The following is an 18,655-nucleotide window of genomic DNA, read 5'->3' as shown; positions in this document are numbered from 1 at the left end:
TAAGTCATAAATGCAGAATAAGACTAATTGTCTTTTTCTCAATTTTTAAGATCCTGACTTTAAGGACCTTGGAGTTTTGAAACCATTACCAGGTTGGTAAAAAAGATATTTAATACTGTTCAGAGGCCTTTGTTTTCTGCTATGATATATACTTTCGGTTTATTACTCAAGCTCCATTTTTGTATGTTTGTTTGGCATTTCGTTATTTAGCGTGTGAGTTTGAGATGGGCGGCCCTGAAGGCATTGTGGAGTCTATACAAATTATGAAGGAAGGCAAAGCTTCTGCTAGCGAGGCCGTTGATTGCAAGTGGTACATCCGAGCACCTCCACGATCCAAGGTCAGTCTTAAGGTGAAATGCAGGTTTGACAGTTGGCTTGCAAAGTGTCTCCAGCGTGCACTGCTTTGAACCAACTGGACATGCTTCGTTCATTTCAGAGTGCAATCATAAGCTATCATTTTCTTTTCATTTTGAATTGCAAATCGTCTTCCTCTGTTTAATGTAACTTTCAAGGTCATAAATAATATGGAGAGGATGTTGAAGAGCTCATTGGATAACCTGGATAAGAGACTCTGGGGTAAATCTACCTCTCTGAAAAATGCATTGAAATGTCATATATAAGCTATGGTTCTGAGCATAACTTATGTCCTTATTGTCAGTATCTGTAGTTTACTTGCTTTTCAACCTACAATCATATCTATGGAAGAAATTGTCCAGGGCTCCCAAAGTCATGTGTCTCTGGAATAGAAAATAAACCTGCAATAGGGCTGAGGGACAGTGGCGACCAGGGCCATGAAAAAGGGACAGTGGGTCCTTAACTGCCTATTAAACTCCTTGATGATCATCATGAGAAAATGTTGGTCCAGCATCACCAAGTCCTCCATTTTTTTCCTAATATGCCCCAAATCTAGATTTTATGTTGATTACCTTGATTTTTTTTTTTTTAATGTTTTGGCCATGCTGCGCGACGTGTGAGATCTTAGTTCCCCGACCAGTGATCAAACGCGTGCCCTCTGCAGTGGAAGCAGTGGAAGCATGGAGTCTTAACCACTGGACCACCAGGGAAGCCCCTGATTACCTTGATTTTTAGATGTTGACGATAAATTTTAAAAGTGGGAAACATTAGATGTATTAAAGTAAATATATTGTGGGCCACATTCAGACTCAGATCACTGTTTTGGAAACACTTGTTTCAAGCTAGATACAAAAGAATTTGGTGGCTGGATATTTAGGATGAGGGAAAAATAAAAACTCATCTCTGAGGGAGGTGATATTTCAGGAAATATTTTTGTCCTTCTTCACTTGATTTCCCATGAATATGTCTTTGGGGTTTGCATATAATTTGGAAGTGTGGAACACTTTCCCCAAACTTCTGGTAATGGAGATTCAGACCATGGTCCAAGTTCCAGCTTTGCCACTGCAGGTCTCTTTGCATCTGAACAAGTCTTTAAAAAGTTAATTGCATTATGAAGAAAGACACAGTGATTCCTCCTTCAAAAAAAAATCCAAGGCTACTGGTGACATAAAACCCAACCCACTACAAAGATGATGTGAGAGCTGATTGCAGTTTATTATGCTCCCTTACACAATCTGTGGGTTCACATGTGCTATTTATTTTCCTTAAACTCTATGAGTGAAAGATATTTTAGATTTTTTTTCAACAGGGAATATTTGTGTCCCACCTCATGGTCATAACTAGCACCTTTGTCACCTCAGTGTCAAAGAGACAGTTTCTATGGAATTGCAAACACACAACCATTTCCTTCCAGCTGGTAAATAGACTGTCTTCTGTACAATTGCAGAACAACAATACCCAATGTACCTGCCTGTTACAGAATTTGGCATTCTGTGACCCAAAGGGTAAGCCGCCTGCAGAGCTGGACAAAGATGGCTCTATTGTGACAGACTTTCTCTGTTAAATTAAAGGTTAAGGGATAGGAAGTGGCTTTGAATAACTGTCGAGAAAAGCAAGAACTGGAGATGACAGCCTATGTGGGCTTTCTATTTATATGGAGTTCCTAGCAGCCTCGGAGAACAGACTATCAAAGCACAAGTTAAACCTGAAATGGCTTATGCGAATATTTGAATGATAACTAGTGAAACATATTACACAATGAAAGTGCTAAATAGCTTACTGGGGTTCTATTAGAATTTACATCAAGTGTATATTGCTTCTCAGCCTTTTCATAAACAGAAAATACAATATCTGATATTTCCTTTGTTTGAGAATTGTAATACAGATGATCACCTTTAATTAGAATGTGATTAACCCAGATTTCTTAGAAACTGGAATACCAGAGCCAGAAAGAAAGTTGGAAATCCGTTACTGATGTGCTCCTTTAACAGATAAATACGTTGAGTCAGGATAGTGAAGTTGGTTAACGATGGGATGTTGAAATATGCCTCTGTAAGCAACGCTTTGGTTTTCATACAGATTCTAGAGCAAGGGTAGTAGGAGAGTATTATGGTGTCTAGTTCTGGATCTGGTCCAGAAAAGAACCACTAGAGAAGAATGCTGGATGAGCCAATCGTGGTAACAATGTTAATTTCATGAAGGCTGAGACTTATTTCTCTCTAGATACCCAGTACCAAGAAAAATCTGTCATTCAGTTAAAACTCGTGGAAAAAATAAACTGATGTATATATATCTAGAAAAATGGACATGGTGACAATCTTCAAACATTTAAAGAACTGTTAGGAGACAGAAATAAGAGGATAAGGCTTAATCTGCATGTTTTCAAGTACTGCAATTTATTTGTATGCTTGAATCTAGAGAAATATTCAATATAAAGAAAGTTTTTGTTTTTTTATTTTAATAATGGAGATGCCCAAAGATCAAATGAGAGTCCCCGGGAGGAATTCAAGTAAAGTTTGGCAGAGATTTTGTATAATAATTAAAAAGTCAAGTAATTTTTTGGCATAGATAATATTAAACTCCTTTTAAGACCAAAACATGATGAATCTATGGTAAGTAACTGCTTAAATATTTGATTAGTTAGTAAAAGGGCTGAAGCCAGTTCTCCATGTCCTGACTCGAAGTCCAGTGTGATGTCACAAAACCACACTCTTTGGGGAAATTGTCAAATTTGTTAAGACAAGAAAATAAATAAGTCAAAAGACTTTTAGAAGTGTATACATGAAGGTAATTAATTTAATGATTAAGGTCTTGGGAGAATAAAACTAGCTTTTATTAATTATCCATCATTTAAAACTTCAAATTAATTTTTAAATGTTACTTAATTCAAAATACTTTGTTTAAAATTAGGATAAAAAACAGAAAAACTTGACAAATACAATAAATCAATCTTTTATAGTGAAGTTGAGTTTTCAGCCTCATGTGACCTTAGCAAAAAAAACAAAGTCCAGCTCACCAATACTTCTAACCTATCGATAATATATGGGCATTGTTTAAAGCTGCTCAATTTTGTGGTAATTTGTTATGGGATCAAGGAGAAAATTAATGCAACAGGTGGAGGGTGGCAACAATAATTGATGACAATGATAAGTTTAGGGCTTCTAAAGATTGAGTCTGCCCTTATTATCTCCAAAATGAAGATAAAAATTGGGTAAACAGATTGAAAATCTTAACTGATTAGATAACTACCAATGTTATGGTTCAAGTTTGTTTTTAAATGAAATCTCAGTTTTGTAGCATCAGATTTTGGAGGGTTACTCAGATGGACCTGAAATATTTTGATACTTGTCTGTGCATGCCAGAAAATCATTTTAATATGGTTGTATCTGGGTTTGTTGTGTGGGGTGTGTGCTTTTTCAATAGTATGATGTTCTGGTTTTTTCCTCCAAATAAAGTGCTACCCTCCAAATTCATGGGATATGCTACCTAAAATTATAAGGCCTGGCAAGTCCAGCCACAAATAAAAAGCAACCACAGAAGTCTTGGGCTACACACTTTTTAGAATGTAGCTTTATTTATCAAAGTGTAAAGCAATATGGAAACCGTGGTTAGTGCTTCTCAGACGGTGGTGTATTTAATTTGTATTTATCATGGAGAAAACTTTTCTGGCAAATCTTAAATAATTGCGCCAAACAATGTTTGTATTTTGCATATCATTGTGACATGAGAGGAGAGAGCCGGTTGAATGGTTGCTATTACACGTTTGTAAGAAGTATGTTAACTTAGTAAATCGTTAGCTAGATTTACTTGCTTTAAGTATACGAAAGGGATTCTGCTCTCTACATTAGTGTGATTTGGAAGACAGATATTACTAGAAATTGTTTACGTGTTCTGAAGCCTCCCACGTCCTATTCAATAAATCATCTTGTCAGCTCAAACTCTTTGTGATTGATTAGAAAGAAGAATGCATCAAAATGATTCACGGAGAGGAGATTGTAATCTGACTATTTTACTGGAGTTATATATGATTCTGTTTATCACTTTCTCTTTTCTTCAGCAGAGAGACTAACGAGCTTTCTGTGGTTTTCTACCTTAAGTAAAAACATTGTCATATGACATTCTTCCCCTTAGTGATATTATGGCACAAGCTTTAAGCTGATGAGATATCATTTAAATCCTAATGTAGGGAGGGTTTTTATATGATATATACTATAACTAGTGTGGGAAAACTTGATCACTTTTCTGGCTAATGGCATTTGGCTTTTGCAGTAACAGCTCTGTACCCAGTAAAGCTAATACCCACTGGAATATTTTATTTCTTTTTTTAAACTATTAAAAAAATTTTTTTAAATGATTGAATGCTTCAGAAGTGAATATATAAAATCTAGTGACTGTAATCGTTCACTTCCTCTATGAATAGTATTCTGTCTAATAAGAATAGTCTTTAGATACAGAAGTTTCTTAGACTTCAGCCATTGCCCTTCATGTAAGAATGCAAACCATTCACCTCCCGTGGAAGTTCACACTCTCTAGAACTGTCAAATTAGAAAACATGGGCCAAATATGCAAATTGTCTTTCTAACCACAGCAGTATTCTTCTATAAGATAATCTTATTTTTAAAGAAAATTTAAGACAGCCATTTACTTCAGAGAGACACGTTTATTTTCTGTGAATGTTATTCATATCTCAATCGTCAATATGTTTCTTAGCCCCTTTAGAAAAATAGAAATGGTTTTGCTTTGCTTGCTTATTTGTCGATTTTGTTGGAGTTTGTTTTTATTCAAGACTATAACTTTCTTTCTGGAATATCAGTCTTTGAAAATTTTCAAAAAAATTATATGAGGCTGCAAATTTTGATACTAAAGAGAAAAGTGTCAGGCATATCTGAGTTCAATACCAATCTATTACTAAAGGGCCTGTGTCACTTTGAGAAAGTTACTTAGCTTTTCTAAACCTCGGTGTGTTTTTTCATTTTAAAATAGTTATAATAATAGTGTGTATTACTGTTGAGAGAGTTGAGTGAAATAATGCGTTAGCTCAATGTCTTAAGTTATTGCCAGTACACGATGGAAATACTAAGTTAGTATGTTAAGTTGTGTTTCTGAAATAATTGTTCAGACATGTTTGGCCACTGAATCACTCAACCTGAAAATGTCACAGGATCAAATATCTTTCTTTCTTGAATTAGTCAAACGATTACTTTATTTTTCTTTCTGTGGGGATGGTGTTTGCTTTTTATAGCTTTGTAAGAACATTGGAGGGAGGGGTTTTCAGTTACCCTACTCAGTGTTTTCTCCTGTTAGTAACTATGTATGTTTACAATTGTAATTGCGTATTCTTTTGAGGTCTAATAAACTATGTCGGAGTCATGGTATAGTTTTTGAGAATATAGATATATATTTGATTTTTGTTGCATTTAACAACTTTTTTACTTTCTAAGAATACCTAGATTTTATAGGTATTTACATTTTTAATATTTTTATAGTGTTTTCAATTTGTTTACTTTTTTTCAGGATGGGGCTAATGAAGAGCTCTTTAAAGCAAAAGTTTGGAATTTTAATACTATTTAAGGCTCTCACGTTGATTTACTTATTTTCCTTGAGCAAGCTATTTTGTCTCCTGTGCTCCAGCTTCCTGGTAAAGGTCATCTAACTACAGACCCAGTTCCTTTTTACAAATCCTTGTGAAAATTTGAAAAACAAACCAGTTAGTAGAAACTTGGAAGGTTTAACATTTTCAGATATGCCTTCCTAGGGTGGACAATTTAGAATTTTCTGGTTAATTTTCAGGAATGTAACATTTGGTTGGGAAGAGTGGATCCAAGATGGGCTACAGGATTAATATTTGAACTTTTCATAGAATAAAACAAAGCAATGACGGAGGAATGAAGAACAGGCAGGCTTTCTTAGGCTGTATGTTTTATAAGATTGCAGTAATGGCAGTTAATTTAAAGTCAGTATCAAAGTATTTGGGAATTTTGGGATAGCTTCCAACTGAGATGTTACAGATTGCATATACATGAAAACCTGCTCACCATGCAAAGCATAATGAAACTACAGTGCTTTAAATTGTTTCTTAGTTTTGTCCATTTCCCCCTATTTTTCTCTTTTTGTTCTTCCTCCTGAGAGTTATATGAGGATTTCCTGCCTTGGGACTCACATTTTATTTACACTCAATTCCTTATAAGTCTGCAACATATGATGTATATGCTTTTATGTCATAGTTTAGAGTTATAAATACCTTGTTTTGAAAATTCTTGCATGTCATTTTCTACTGCAAATAATAAAATGTCAATTATTCTATGTAATTATCATGATTTATGGCACTCAAAACAAAGTCTGGTGTATAGGTGCCCAATAAATATGAGACAGATGCTGAAAAAATGAAGTTAATAAAGAAAACAGAATTTCCAATCAGTAGGTCATTAAATGTACATCCGTGCAAATTTTATGGAGTGAGTGCTTAACATACGTAACACATGGTGTAACACTAAGAATCAAATAAGTACACCACCACCCCAGCCTTTCAGGAACACATAGTTTAGCAAAAGGTACATATAACTTGTAACTAAAGCTTAAAATATGTTCAAAATACTTTAGCACAAAGGGAGAATCATGCGCTGTGGTTGGGGAGTGGGAGGAGGGAACATTCTTTTTTTAATATTATTATTATATAAGTTACAGGTGTACAGCATTATAATTTACCACCTGTGTACTCTACAGAGTGGTCACCACCACAGGTCCAGTTACCATCCATTCCCATACAGTTGACCCCTTTCACCTGTTCTGCCCACCCTCAACTCACTTCCCCTCTGGTAACAACTAATCTGTTTTTTCTATTGAAGAGTTTGATTTTGTTTGTTTGCTTAATAGATTCTACATATGTGTGAAATCATAGCATTTGTCTCTCTCCACCTGACTTACTTCATGTAAGCATAATACCTTCAAGGTCCATCCATGTTGTCACAAATGGCAGGATTTTGTTCTTTTTTATGGCTGAGTAGTAGCCCATTATACATACATATTTATCATTGGTTGAATTAATTGTTTGTGATTTTTAATGCACATTTGTGCAGAGTCAAATAATGTCTGTTGCTCTTAAAACAGTATGTCTGAAGCAGTATAATATTGTGGAAGGATTATGGGCTAGAGAGTTTGAAGGAACTTGTGTCTAATTTGCAATTTATACCATCCGAGTCTGCATTTCCTGAACGTGACAATAAAATGCGCCACTTTATAGAGTTGTTGGGAGTATTTAACAGTAATCTATAAAGTAGGTTATACAGTAGTTTTTACTCATTAATTGTTAATTTAATTTTTATTTATGTGGACTTAAGATTCCTTGACCCTGTTGTGGTGAGAATGATCATAGATTAGCTGTGCTTTTTAAAATATTCTGAACCTCAAAAATGAAGCAGCATAGTTATGTGAAATAATCTAAACAAAGTAAAATCAGAGACTGTCTTTTGAAACCATTTCTGTTTTTGTTTGATATTAGTACAAATTATTTATTTCCATGCATTTTTGGTAGTAAATTGAAGCCACGGAACTATAACAAAAATGTATCAGGAATATTTAAAACACATTTGTGCTGATTAAAATAAAACAGTGTGTAAGTATGAAAACGAATAACTGATTCCAGATAAGTTAGGAGAAGAAATAAGGATCATTTGTGTAAAAATACTCAGCTATGGGAAGTGGTACATTTACCTAAAGAAAGGACAATAACATTTGAAAACAATTTTAAACACAAGTTGATGTGAGTCATACATCTTTACTTTCCACAGGGAAAAAATAATAAGATTGATTGCAATCAAGACTGTCTTGTGACACAGAAAGAGAAAGGAAGTTCTGGTGCTTAGTGAACTACTTTCCTATATTCATTCTGGGAAATTATCGTATCTTTGTTGTTTTACAGATCTACTTACGATTCTTGGACTATGAGATGCAGAATTCAAATGAATGCAAACGGAACTTCGTGGCGGTGTATGATGGAAGCAGCTCCGTGGAGGATCTGAAAGCCAAGTTCTGCAGCACCGTGGCCAATGACGTCATGCTCCGTACAGGTCTCGGGGTCATCCGCATGTGGGCGGACGAGGGCAGTCGCAACAGCCGGTTTCAGATGCTCTTCACATCCTTTCAAGAACGTAAGAATCTCTGCACTTCACTGTTTATCCTTCAAATGTGTCAGATGATGCAAATCTCATAAACTGTTAATGGTGTTTTCTTCATGCAGTTTGAGCACAGCAGGCTGAACCTTAAAAAGTTGTTCACATCGCTGAGATTCCCTTTCCTTCACTTTGGCCCAGGGACAGGAGAGTTCCATATTACCTTTTGATTACCTATATCAGCATATAAATCATAGCCTTGCTTAAGACACGTCACACTATTCAATTGGGAAATGATGAATTTTGTTTGTCGTTGGTTTAGCTCTTACCAAGCTATGGAACTGGGACAGCAGCTTCCAATGAAGTTTTAAGTCTTAAAAACCTGCACAGAAATATTTGGTAGGTTCTCTTTAGTAAGCTTCTCTTGCCGTCCCATTGATTTCAAATCGGTCTGTGACTACAGAGCTCCTATTAAAGTAGGCAAAGAGGGAGAATTGCTTGGGAAGAGAGTAAATAGAAAAAGTTCCAGAAAATAGTTTAAACGGCTCAATGGATGACACCCAGAGTTATGGGCAAAGCACAGAAATTTTAGAAAATCATGTTCTAACAAATAATAAATTATATTAATAGATATATGTTTGAACTGTTCTTTAGAAACTTTGAATAATTCATGTTTAATAAATTTATACAAATGAAAAATAAACCTAAGAAATTCAGCTTCAAGGAATCAGTACTTTACCATTTGAAACTATACATTTTTTTTAAAACAGAAAAGACAAAATGATTTTGAAATGTCAAGGATTTCTCAGTGATAGGCACAGCAGTCACTGTTTTTTCAATTCATAAATGTTAAATGTATTAGACGATTACTTTGTATCATAAATAAATAGTTTGGGCTTTAAGTTGCTCTTTAATTACCCAGTTGGAGAATTCTAGGGCCCCAGAAGTACTGAATGTCCCTCAGTCTTTCTAAATCTTGATACCATCACAGAGTATGTTAAATCTCCCACCCAAGATTATTGCAGATTTCAACAGCATGTTGCTATCTATGTCTTTGTTTCAGGAGTTGATCAAAATGTTAGAACGAGTGCATCTTTATTTCAGCAAGGTATCTGGCCAAAAAACCCTCATCATTTTCTTGTTTAGAATTTGAAGAAATTCAGGCTATAAGATAGCACATTTGGTGTTTTCACCGATGATTGCTTTACCATATCCGGTCAATTGTGCCTTTGGTGAGATGCAGAGTGTACCTTATTCAATTTTTTTGTCAGTCTTGGATAATCACAGATTGAGAACTTTCTAATTTAACACATACGGAAGTTCTAGTTAATATGTTAGTTGATATAATCAAGTTTTTAAAACTATCACAAAAATATGCAATTTTTATCAAAGCTACGCCGTAAAATGTAGTAAAGATAAATTAAAATATGTATTCTTACGTTTCATATATCAAGTAAAGAAACTCTGACTCCTAGGACTTCCTAAGGTTTTATTGCATTCAAACTCAACATAAGCCAATAATTTTTTAAATAATTGACAAAAAATATCTAATGCAGTATTGGCTTATATTAAGGAAAATGCAATAAGCAGCTCAAAGAAGATACTCCTGTAGGAAGTTGCCCTGGTCAAAATGCAAATTGCATAGCCTGTTCTTTTGGGTGTTATTACTGAGGAGAATGGTCATCTATTAGAAGAGACTGACCAGGATGCAGAAGCATCTAGAATCATGGGAAAAGGGCAAAGGAGAAGGAATGTTTATCTTACAGATTTCTTTTGTTCAAAATGTGATAACTACCTTACACTTAGGTGGGTGATATGGATTAATGTTTGCGAGGTAAGATTAATGTTTGTTAAATTAATTATAGGAAACCATTTGAGTGTAATTCAGGGAGAAGAAATGTCTAGATCATAGGAGCTGCAATATTCCAAAATTGAATGGGTTCCCACAGAGGATATTCCACAGAAGGATATATGAGAAATGGGTTCTCATCGGGCGTGAATGGTGTAGGGGAAGTGTCTAGGTTGGACAGGGGAAAAGGGAGACTAGCTAACGTCTAAGGTCCATTTCATCTCGAAGATTAAGACCTGTGAGACTTTAAAATTCTGCTTATATAAGAAATGGTGAATTATATCATACTGTGTATATATCATTAGAGATATTTTTGAGCTAAAAGACAGAGTTTTCATTCTGTAATTAAATGATCTCTGGCAGTCATTCAAGTGGGTGAACTTTCAGTGACTAATCCAGAAGAAACAGGGTATTGTCCCTAAGAAAGCCACTTAATGTTCCTACACAGTGGATGGATGGATTATCACACTCATCTGAGTGAGTATTACGTAGCAGTTTCCGTGATTATCTCATAAATTTACAGGAAGCTTTGATTGAAACAAATTTATCCTCTGTGTCATGTTGCCTATGCAGTTTTGTTATGATATTTTGTTTTTTCTGCCTTGACTAAAACTGTGCAGAATTCTACTATTACATGCCTACTATCAAAGTCAGCATGTGATGGAGTATATGGGTATAGACTAAGTATTTTTGCTTTGAAATCAAGGTATTCCCGATAAGAGAGGAAAGGTTTCAAAACAACAGGAAGTAGACTTCAATCAATTCTTTTATTCAGAAACGGGTGATTCTAATCTTTATTCCACATACACACACATATGGAATAAAGATTAGAGATGTGAATCAATGACCAGCTTTTTCTTACTCAAATAATGAGAAACCACCTTGATATTTTTCTTGGTCCCTATGTTTATTAGATGGTATCCCCAGTGCAGTGTTGAAAAGTGCTTAGGGCATATTCAACACTATTCTAATATCTGTCAAAATGTCTTATATTAGGACCATAGGATATTTTTAGGAGTTAGATAAGAGCTTAGAAGCCATCTATTTCTATCTCAAACATTTTATGAATTCAAACAGAAAAAGAAAAGACCCAGGGAAGTTAATTGACTTTCCCTGAATACCCTCAACACCATGCTTAATGATTTGAAAACAGCACGGAGGCAAGAATGTAAGACCTGACTAATGGACGCAAGTGGGAATATATTTTCAACTCATTTTATTTTTACATTTGTATCTGAATAAATTACAGTAAAGGGAAAGGATGAGTGTATAAGAGAGAGGCGTAGAAATTCTTACTATGAGTCATACCACTTTGAGGTTTCACAGGCACCTTAGAAGAATTTTAAAAGTCTGGATTAAATGCCAACATTTGCAACAGTGAAAAATATCCTCTAATATAATGGGAGGAATATAAGATCACTGAATTGAGAAGTATTTACCTTCAACTGTGTCATGAGAAATAACATCTTCCCTAGATAGATCCTATAAATATCATACTCCTGCCCCTACTGTCTTGCTAACTCTTCACCTCAGCCTTTTCTCAGCTCTGCCTGAGATTGCTGCCCTGATTAATGGTATCACACTGCTGTTGGCTGCTGCTAAAAAAAAACGTTTAGAGCAACTTTGAAACCTATCAACTAGAGAACAATCAGTGTTATCACCAAATAGGCACTGTCTTACTTCATTAGATTATAGTCTTTTTAATACTTCAAATGGCATTTTGTACTCAGATTACTCAGAATGCTCAGTCCACTCTTAAATAATTTATACAATGGAGATGAACACATATATGGGCACCCGAAAAAGACCTCAAATTTTTAGGTATTAATTTTGAATAGTATTCTCTAAGAAAGATGACTTATTTAAACTTTAAATATATTCTGAAATGAAGAGGAAAATGTATTAACCACTGTGACTAATTTGCTTTCTTGGGTCAAAAATCAACAATTATGAGGGAGAATCAGGTTAGAAACACAGCTGAGGATAAAGAAGAATGAATCCAACTTGAGATAAAGACGGAATACTTTGAATAATTCTCACATTGATATTGAAAGTATGCTATATTTTATTTTAGTGACTCAATTTAAGATTGCCTATAAGAATAGAGTTTTACACATTTGCATCACTTTTTCTAAAGACGTTGGTCTTGCTCTAAAAAAATCATCTAAAATTTTTTAAATTGATTATAGTTAGTGTAATTTCAACGTTGAGCATAGTTATGAAAATGCATGATCAATTATGATAGAACTGTATATTTAAGTACTGTATGTGTATAATGGCGACATTAGTGAAATGTACCTCTTCACACTGAGTCACAAGCCAGATTTTCTGATCCAGCCTTTTCCTGAACACACCGTGAATTTGCAGTAACTAGAATGAATGAATACAATAGTAATATCTCATTGTGACTTCTGAAGTTCTACCTTCAGCTGCTCTTCGGCTCTTATTTACTCCATGATAAAATCTCCATCACTTAATGCTTGATTAATGGGCAGCATATTTCTGTTAAAAATAGACATGCAAGTAAAAAGAGATGAAAAGAAAATTGTTCATTTTAAAGATGTGGGAATAATGTTTACAATAACTTGCTAAAATGAGATTATGTATGTCATTTCATATCAATTTATGGCAAAAGCCCATAGAGTCTAAACTACAGATTTATTTACAGTAAAGAAATATACATACAGTAATATTTAATTTCAAAGAGGAGTTGAATTGAAGGATTCTGTGGAAGGCACAGAATCCTACAATATCATTTTGTAATTAAATTACATTCTATGGCAAAAGTTATTTTGCAGATGTAAATAAGGTCTTAGTCGATTGATTTTGAGTTCATCAAAGGGGAGATTATCTTGGGTGGACCTGACCTCATCAGGTGAGCTCCCCAAAATAAGGTGAATCATGAGTCAGAAAGACTGCTGGCCTGGAAGAAGAAAGCAAACAGGTATGTTGTGAACTGCCTGCCTGTTACAGGGGTGAACTCTAGGAGCTGAGACCATCCCTAGCCATTGACTAGCAAGTAAATGGGGACCTCAGTTGTATAACGGCAAGGAACTGAATTCTACCAACAACCCAAATGAGCTAGGAAGACAACCCTGAGAACCAGATGAAAACCACAGCCCCAACCGATGCCTTGATTTCACCTTGTAAGATTCTAGCAAAGGATCCAGTACTTGAGCTTCTGAAATCGTGTGATAAAAATTGGGTGTTGTTTTAAGATATTAAAATTGGGGTGATTGTTACACAGCAATAGAACACTATTGCAGACTTTGGTACTGTATGTGAGATGCTGCTATAACAAATACCTGATAGGTGGAGGCAGGTTTGGGATCAAGCAGTGATCATAGGTTGGTTAAATTTTGAGAATAATGATAGAAAAAACCTAAATTGCCTCAGACAGGTGGTTAGAATATACCTGGACTTGGAGGGCTGCCAGTGGGGCTCAGATAGAAGTGAGGAGTATTTTTTAGAAACTGGAGGAAGGGCGATCCTTGTTTTGTAGTGGCAGAAAGTGTAGCGAAATTGTGTCCTGCAGGGATGTCAGAAGGCATACTTGTAAGTGACAAACATTGGCTCTATGACTAAGTAGATTACTGAGAAAAGTGGTGGAGGTATAGGCTGGTTTCTCTTGCTGCTTATAGTAACATGAGGAAGGGGAGAAATAAATCTAAAGAATTATTAAACTAAAAGGAATTAGGACTGGATGGTTTTTAAAGCCCCAGCTTCTCCAGGTGGCAAAGATGTTAAAAGTTAGAAATGATGCTGAAAATATGGCAGAGAAAAAAGGCTGAATATGACTGTATAACCTTTGCTCAACCATCAGAAACATCAAAAGATCTCAGTGTTTAGTAACTAAAAGGCCCTTCAAAGAAGAGGTTAAATTTGGACCTTATAGATCCTCTAGGTCAAGCTAGAGGGTCTCCAGGAGGGAAGGGCAATGACCCTCAGCCATTACAGTGGTAACCAAGGGGAGTGAAAGGAATCTCTCAAATAGATTTATGGGTGTGGCATTTGTCTAAGAGAACAAAGCCCAGTGAATTTCAAGCAAGACCCACAAGGCTCTTGAGAAAATTATTTCAGCAGAAACACTGTCGGCTTGGACCGAAAGGAACGGAGAGAACCAAATGAAAACAGTTATCAGAACCCTAGCCTGAAGCAATCTGATACTACCACTCAGCTGCATATACATGTTACTTTTCATGAGAAAAGAAGGATGACTCAGGGAGCAGAACTGAGAGCCTGGAGAGCAAAGTCCACAGCTACAGAGGCATAGTCCTAGAACTGGAAATATAATCAAGAAAAATCCAGCATTTACCCTGCTGGATTTCAAGACTGTTGTGGACCAGTGATTCCTACTTACTCTTCATTCTCCTTTGAACTAGAGTCTCTGTAACTATTTTCTGATGCCTGTCTAACCATTGTGTTGGGAGTTTGGGGAAGGTGGCTTGTCTCTTTGGTTTCATGGGTCCACATGGAGAGGAACTGTACCTCAGGAACTGAAGTCCAGACTCCTTCAAGGGCTGCCCTCAGGAGCCTTGTCTGCACAATATTTAGATGACTTAGATGGTGAGATTTCAGACTTTGAGCTGGTGAGATTTAGATGAGATTTTGGACTTTGAGTTGATGCTGTAATAAAACGATACTCTTGGGAGTCTTGGGAAAGTATGAAAGTATGGGTTCATTTCTGGGCTCTCTGTTCTGTTTCATTGATCTATGTGTCTTTTTGTGCCATACTGTTTGTATTACTGTAGTTTGTAGTATAGTCTGAAGTCAGGGAATGTGATACCCCCAGGTATATTCTTCTTTTCAAGAGTGCTTCAACTATTTGGGGTCTTTTGTGGTTCCATACAAATTTTAGAATCATTTGTTCTAGTTCTGTGAAAAATGCCATGGGTATTTTGACAGGAATTGCATTGAACCTGTATATTTCTTTGGGTAAGATGGACATTTTAACAATTCTAATTCTTTCAATCCTTGAGCACGGTGTAGCTTTCCATTTGTGTCATCTTCAATTTCCTTCACCAATGTCTTCTAGTTTTCCAAGTACAGGTCTTTCACCTCCTTGGTTAAGTTCATTCCTAGGTACTTTATTCATTTTGATGTAATTATAAATGGGATTGTTTTCTTAATTTCTCTTTCAGATAGTTTGTTATTGATATATAGAAGTGTATCAGATATCCTGGGTGGTCTGACAACACTCGACAAATATTGATAATAATCTTTATGCCCTTTTAAAAGAAATTCTAAAGGTCAGGGATGGAAGAAGTCAGAGACATTATAAGCTGCAGCCAGTACTCCTGCTGGCCTTAAAAGAACACACTGCCATGTTACAGAAAGGGCCATGTGACAAGAGAATGATGGTGGCCTTTAGGGGCTAAAAATGTCCCCCAGTTGGCAGCCAGCAAGAAAGCAGGAACCTCAGTTCTACAGCCACAAGAGACTGAATTCTTCCAACAGCCTGAATGAGCTTGAAAGAGGCCTCCATGCTCCAGATGAGAACCCAGTACAGCTGCCTCCTTGATTTAGCCTTATGAGATCCTAAAGAGAGACCTCACCCAACCCAGACTTCTGACCTACATAGCTGGAGATATTAAGTGGGTATTGTTTTAAGCCCAAAAGTTTGTAATAATTTGTTACCCAGCAATAGAAAGCTGAAGGATATTTGTTGTAATGATGGGTAATTTTTAATAGAATGGATAACCCAAATGCAATCTATATACGTTACTTAATATATTGATTAAATATATTAATAAATATATTGTTATTTAGTAATGTATTACTTTTCCTAAATTTGATAGTTCAAGAGATGTGACAAGATAGAATTGTAGGCAGTGTAAGAAAAATAATCACTCCAACATCAGCTTGACCCTAAAAGTTGAGCAACTACTACTGTTTTACCTAGTCATTGATAAGTTTTCATTTTTATACTTCTTTGTGTTCCTCCATTGATTCTGTCGTTCCTTCAGTAAACAAGGAAGTGCCCAGGCACTGATGGCATGAAGATGAATAAGAGGGTTGCTCCTCTTGAGGTGCAGCTGCACTCATTCAAATTGAATTCAAGTGTGTAACTCACTTCAGAAAACGTTCCCTTGTATCTGGTACTCTGTCCCTCCCACCACACACTTTCTCATTTACTTCAGTGAATTACCCACTAAAACACTGTATTCTAAGAAGCCAAATTCTCTTCTTGTATAGTTTTTTTTCTCCAGTGTTTGCTTATACTAGTAGGATCCTTACTCTTCTGTCACCATAATTGTTTATTATTTCACTATTCAGTTTTATTATCTTATCCTTTCTTGTCTGCAACACAGTTTGGCCTGCCATCTGCCTCTTGTATAGCCAATTTGCATTCTGTCCTAGATAGTGCAAATTCCCCATTTTGTAATGCACCAGTAAAATTACCATATCACCTCAATAAACTAAATTTAATGGCTCTTAAAGGGAAAAATATATATATAGATTGTAATTTGATTATTACTGTAAAAGTGCACAGAGGTCAGTAACACCCTGAGAAAATACACCAAAAAAAGGTGGATAATAATCAACTCACAGCAATAATATTTAATTTTCCCTCTAGAAAAATCTAGGCAAAACACATTTACAAGTTTGGGGTAAATGCTAAGATCAAAAGGCATTATATTGTGTATGTATTTCAGCAAGGAAAGAAAATTGTAAGTGCTAGAGGGAGCAATGTGACCAATTACAACATAGATTTAAATGTAAATTGACATTTTATGGGTATAGATCTCCATGCCTCATCATTATGAATTGGTGTATTTTTAAAAGATTAAGAACACTTTATTAATACAAGAATTATTTACTTATATATGTCTTATAGCAGTGTAAATACCAGATGGCATAGATTTAAATATCAACAATACACAAAATATGATGGGGAAATTGCTGACTATGTGTCAGGTTTGGGCATATCTCAATAAAATAGACATAAAACACACTATGGGTAAGGGAACATATCACTATATACAAATATACAAAATTCAAGATGTATTATTATTTAAATTTTTACATTTAATTTAAATTAAATTTAAATAAAAGGGAAAAGCTGAGCTTGAGGACAATTAGCAACATAAAGGATAGGCAGTGGGCAAATATTATTATCCTGTAAAGAGTACAGATTGTATGGTGTGTAATCTATAAAACCACTGAATCACTCTGTTGTACACCTATACTACTATAATATTGTAAGTCAACTATACTTCAATAAAAATAAATAATAAATAAGCAACAATAAACAAAAAAAGAATACAGATTATATAAGACAATAAGAAAATGTTATATAACAATAGAAAATGGGGCAAACAAAGTAAACAGTTAATTCATAGAGAAGCATAAATGGCCTACTGGTATAGGAAACAAACACCTATTCATATTAGTAAACAAAAAGACATAAATTTCAATAAGAATGAGACATCATTTTCATCTATCAAATTGTTTTAAAAAATTAGCAGTGATGAAATACCCAGTTTGGGAGATGGTGTGGTGAAATGAAAATTTATGTATGCTGGCAGGAAAGTAAAAGTTTTCTTAATTTAGCACTATATATCAAAATTCTAAAACAGGTAAAAAACAAAAATAGGGTCTTACCTGTTGATCTAAAAAATGAATCTAAGAATAGATACTAGTGGTGAGAATGTTTAGAATCATTTAAAAAATGAAAATTGCCTAAATGGCTTGGTTAAATGGTTCTTGAAACACGCCTATATTCTTGTAACTGTTACGATGATGTGTTAGATGGATACTGACAATGAACTATATTAAAAAATAAAATTCTAAAAGCAAGTGGCAAGCAAAACACATGTACATTACAAATATATTCTTGTAAACATGTGTGATAAATATTTAATATCCAGTATCTATTATATATGTAATACATATGTGTAGAAGGCAGTGCAATTAACTGATTATTTTTAGGATGAGGCTTATTGATTATCAGTACTTTATGATTTTTCTACAATAAAAAGTTGTTGTTTTAGTAAACATTTTAAAAGCAATAAATATAATTTGATACGACTTTCTGAAGGGATTTATTAAATCTAGGAAAACAAGATATATACATTTTTTCTTTTTTAAATTTAAATATATTTGATTTACAATATTGCATTAGTTTCAGGTGTACAGCAAAGTGATTCAGTTATATATATACATATTTTTTATCAGATTATTTTCCACCATAGGTTATTACAAGATATTAAGTTATACATTATTTTCTTTATTGGGAAAATTAAGATTTATTTATGATTTCAGAAAATAATAATTGGTCATTGGAGGTTTTGTTGGAGGGGTGATAATTATGCAACAGCTGAGGATACCACATTTCTGTCTC

The 18,655-nt window shown here is 34.8% G+C and overlaps 1 protein-coding gene across 1 annotated transcript in view; it reads left to right on the top strand.

Annotated features, from left to right (window-relative positions):
* Positions 1-18,655, top strand: part of NETO1 (neuropilin and tolloid like 1) — an 89,711-nt gene that overhangs the window by 54,580 nt on the left and 16,476 nt on the right. The window contains exons 5-7 of the mRNA XM_059894314.1: positions 51-92; positions 211-338; positions 8,273-8,501. Coding sequence (XP_059750297.1) covers positions 51-92; positions 211-338; positions 8,273-8,501 — 399 coding nt within the window. The remainder of the gene's footprint in view (positions 1-50; positions 93-210; positions 339-8,272; positions 8,502-18,655) is intronic.

The sequence above is a fragment of the Balaenoptera ricei genome, chromosome 14 (assembly GCF_028023285.1).
Source record: "Balaenoptera ricei isolate mBalRic1 chromosome 14, mBalRic1.hap2, whole genome shotgun sequence".
NCBI classification, from domain to species: domain Eukaryota; kingdom Metazoa; phylum Chordata; class Mammalia; order Artiodactyla; family Balaenopteridae; genus Balaenoptera; species Balaenoptera ricei.
Note: the sequence above shows the minus strand (reverse complement) of the source record. Positions and strands in the feature narration are given on the sequence as shown.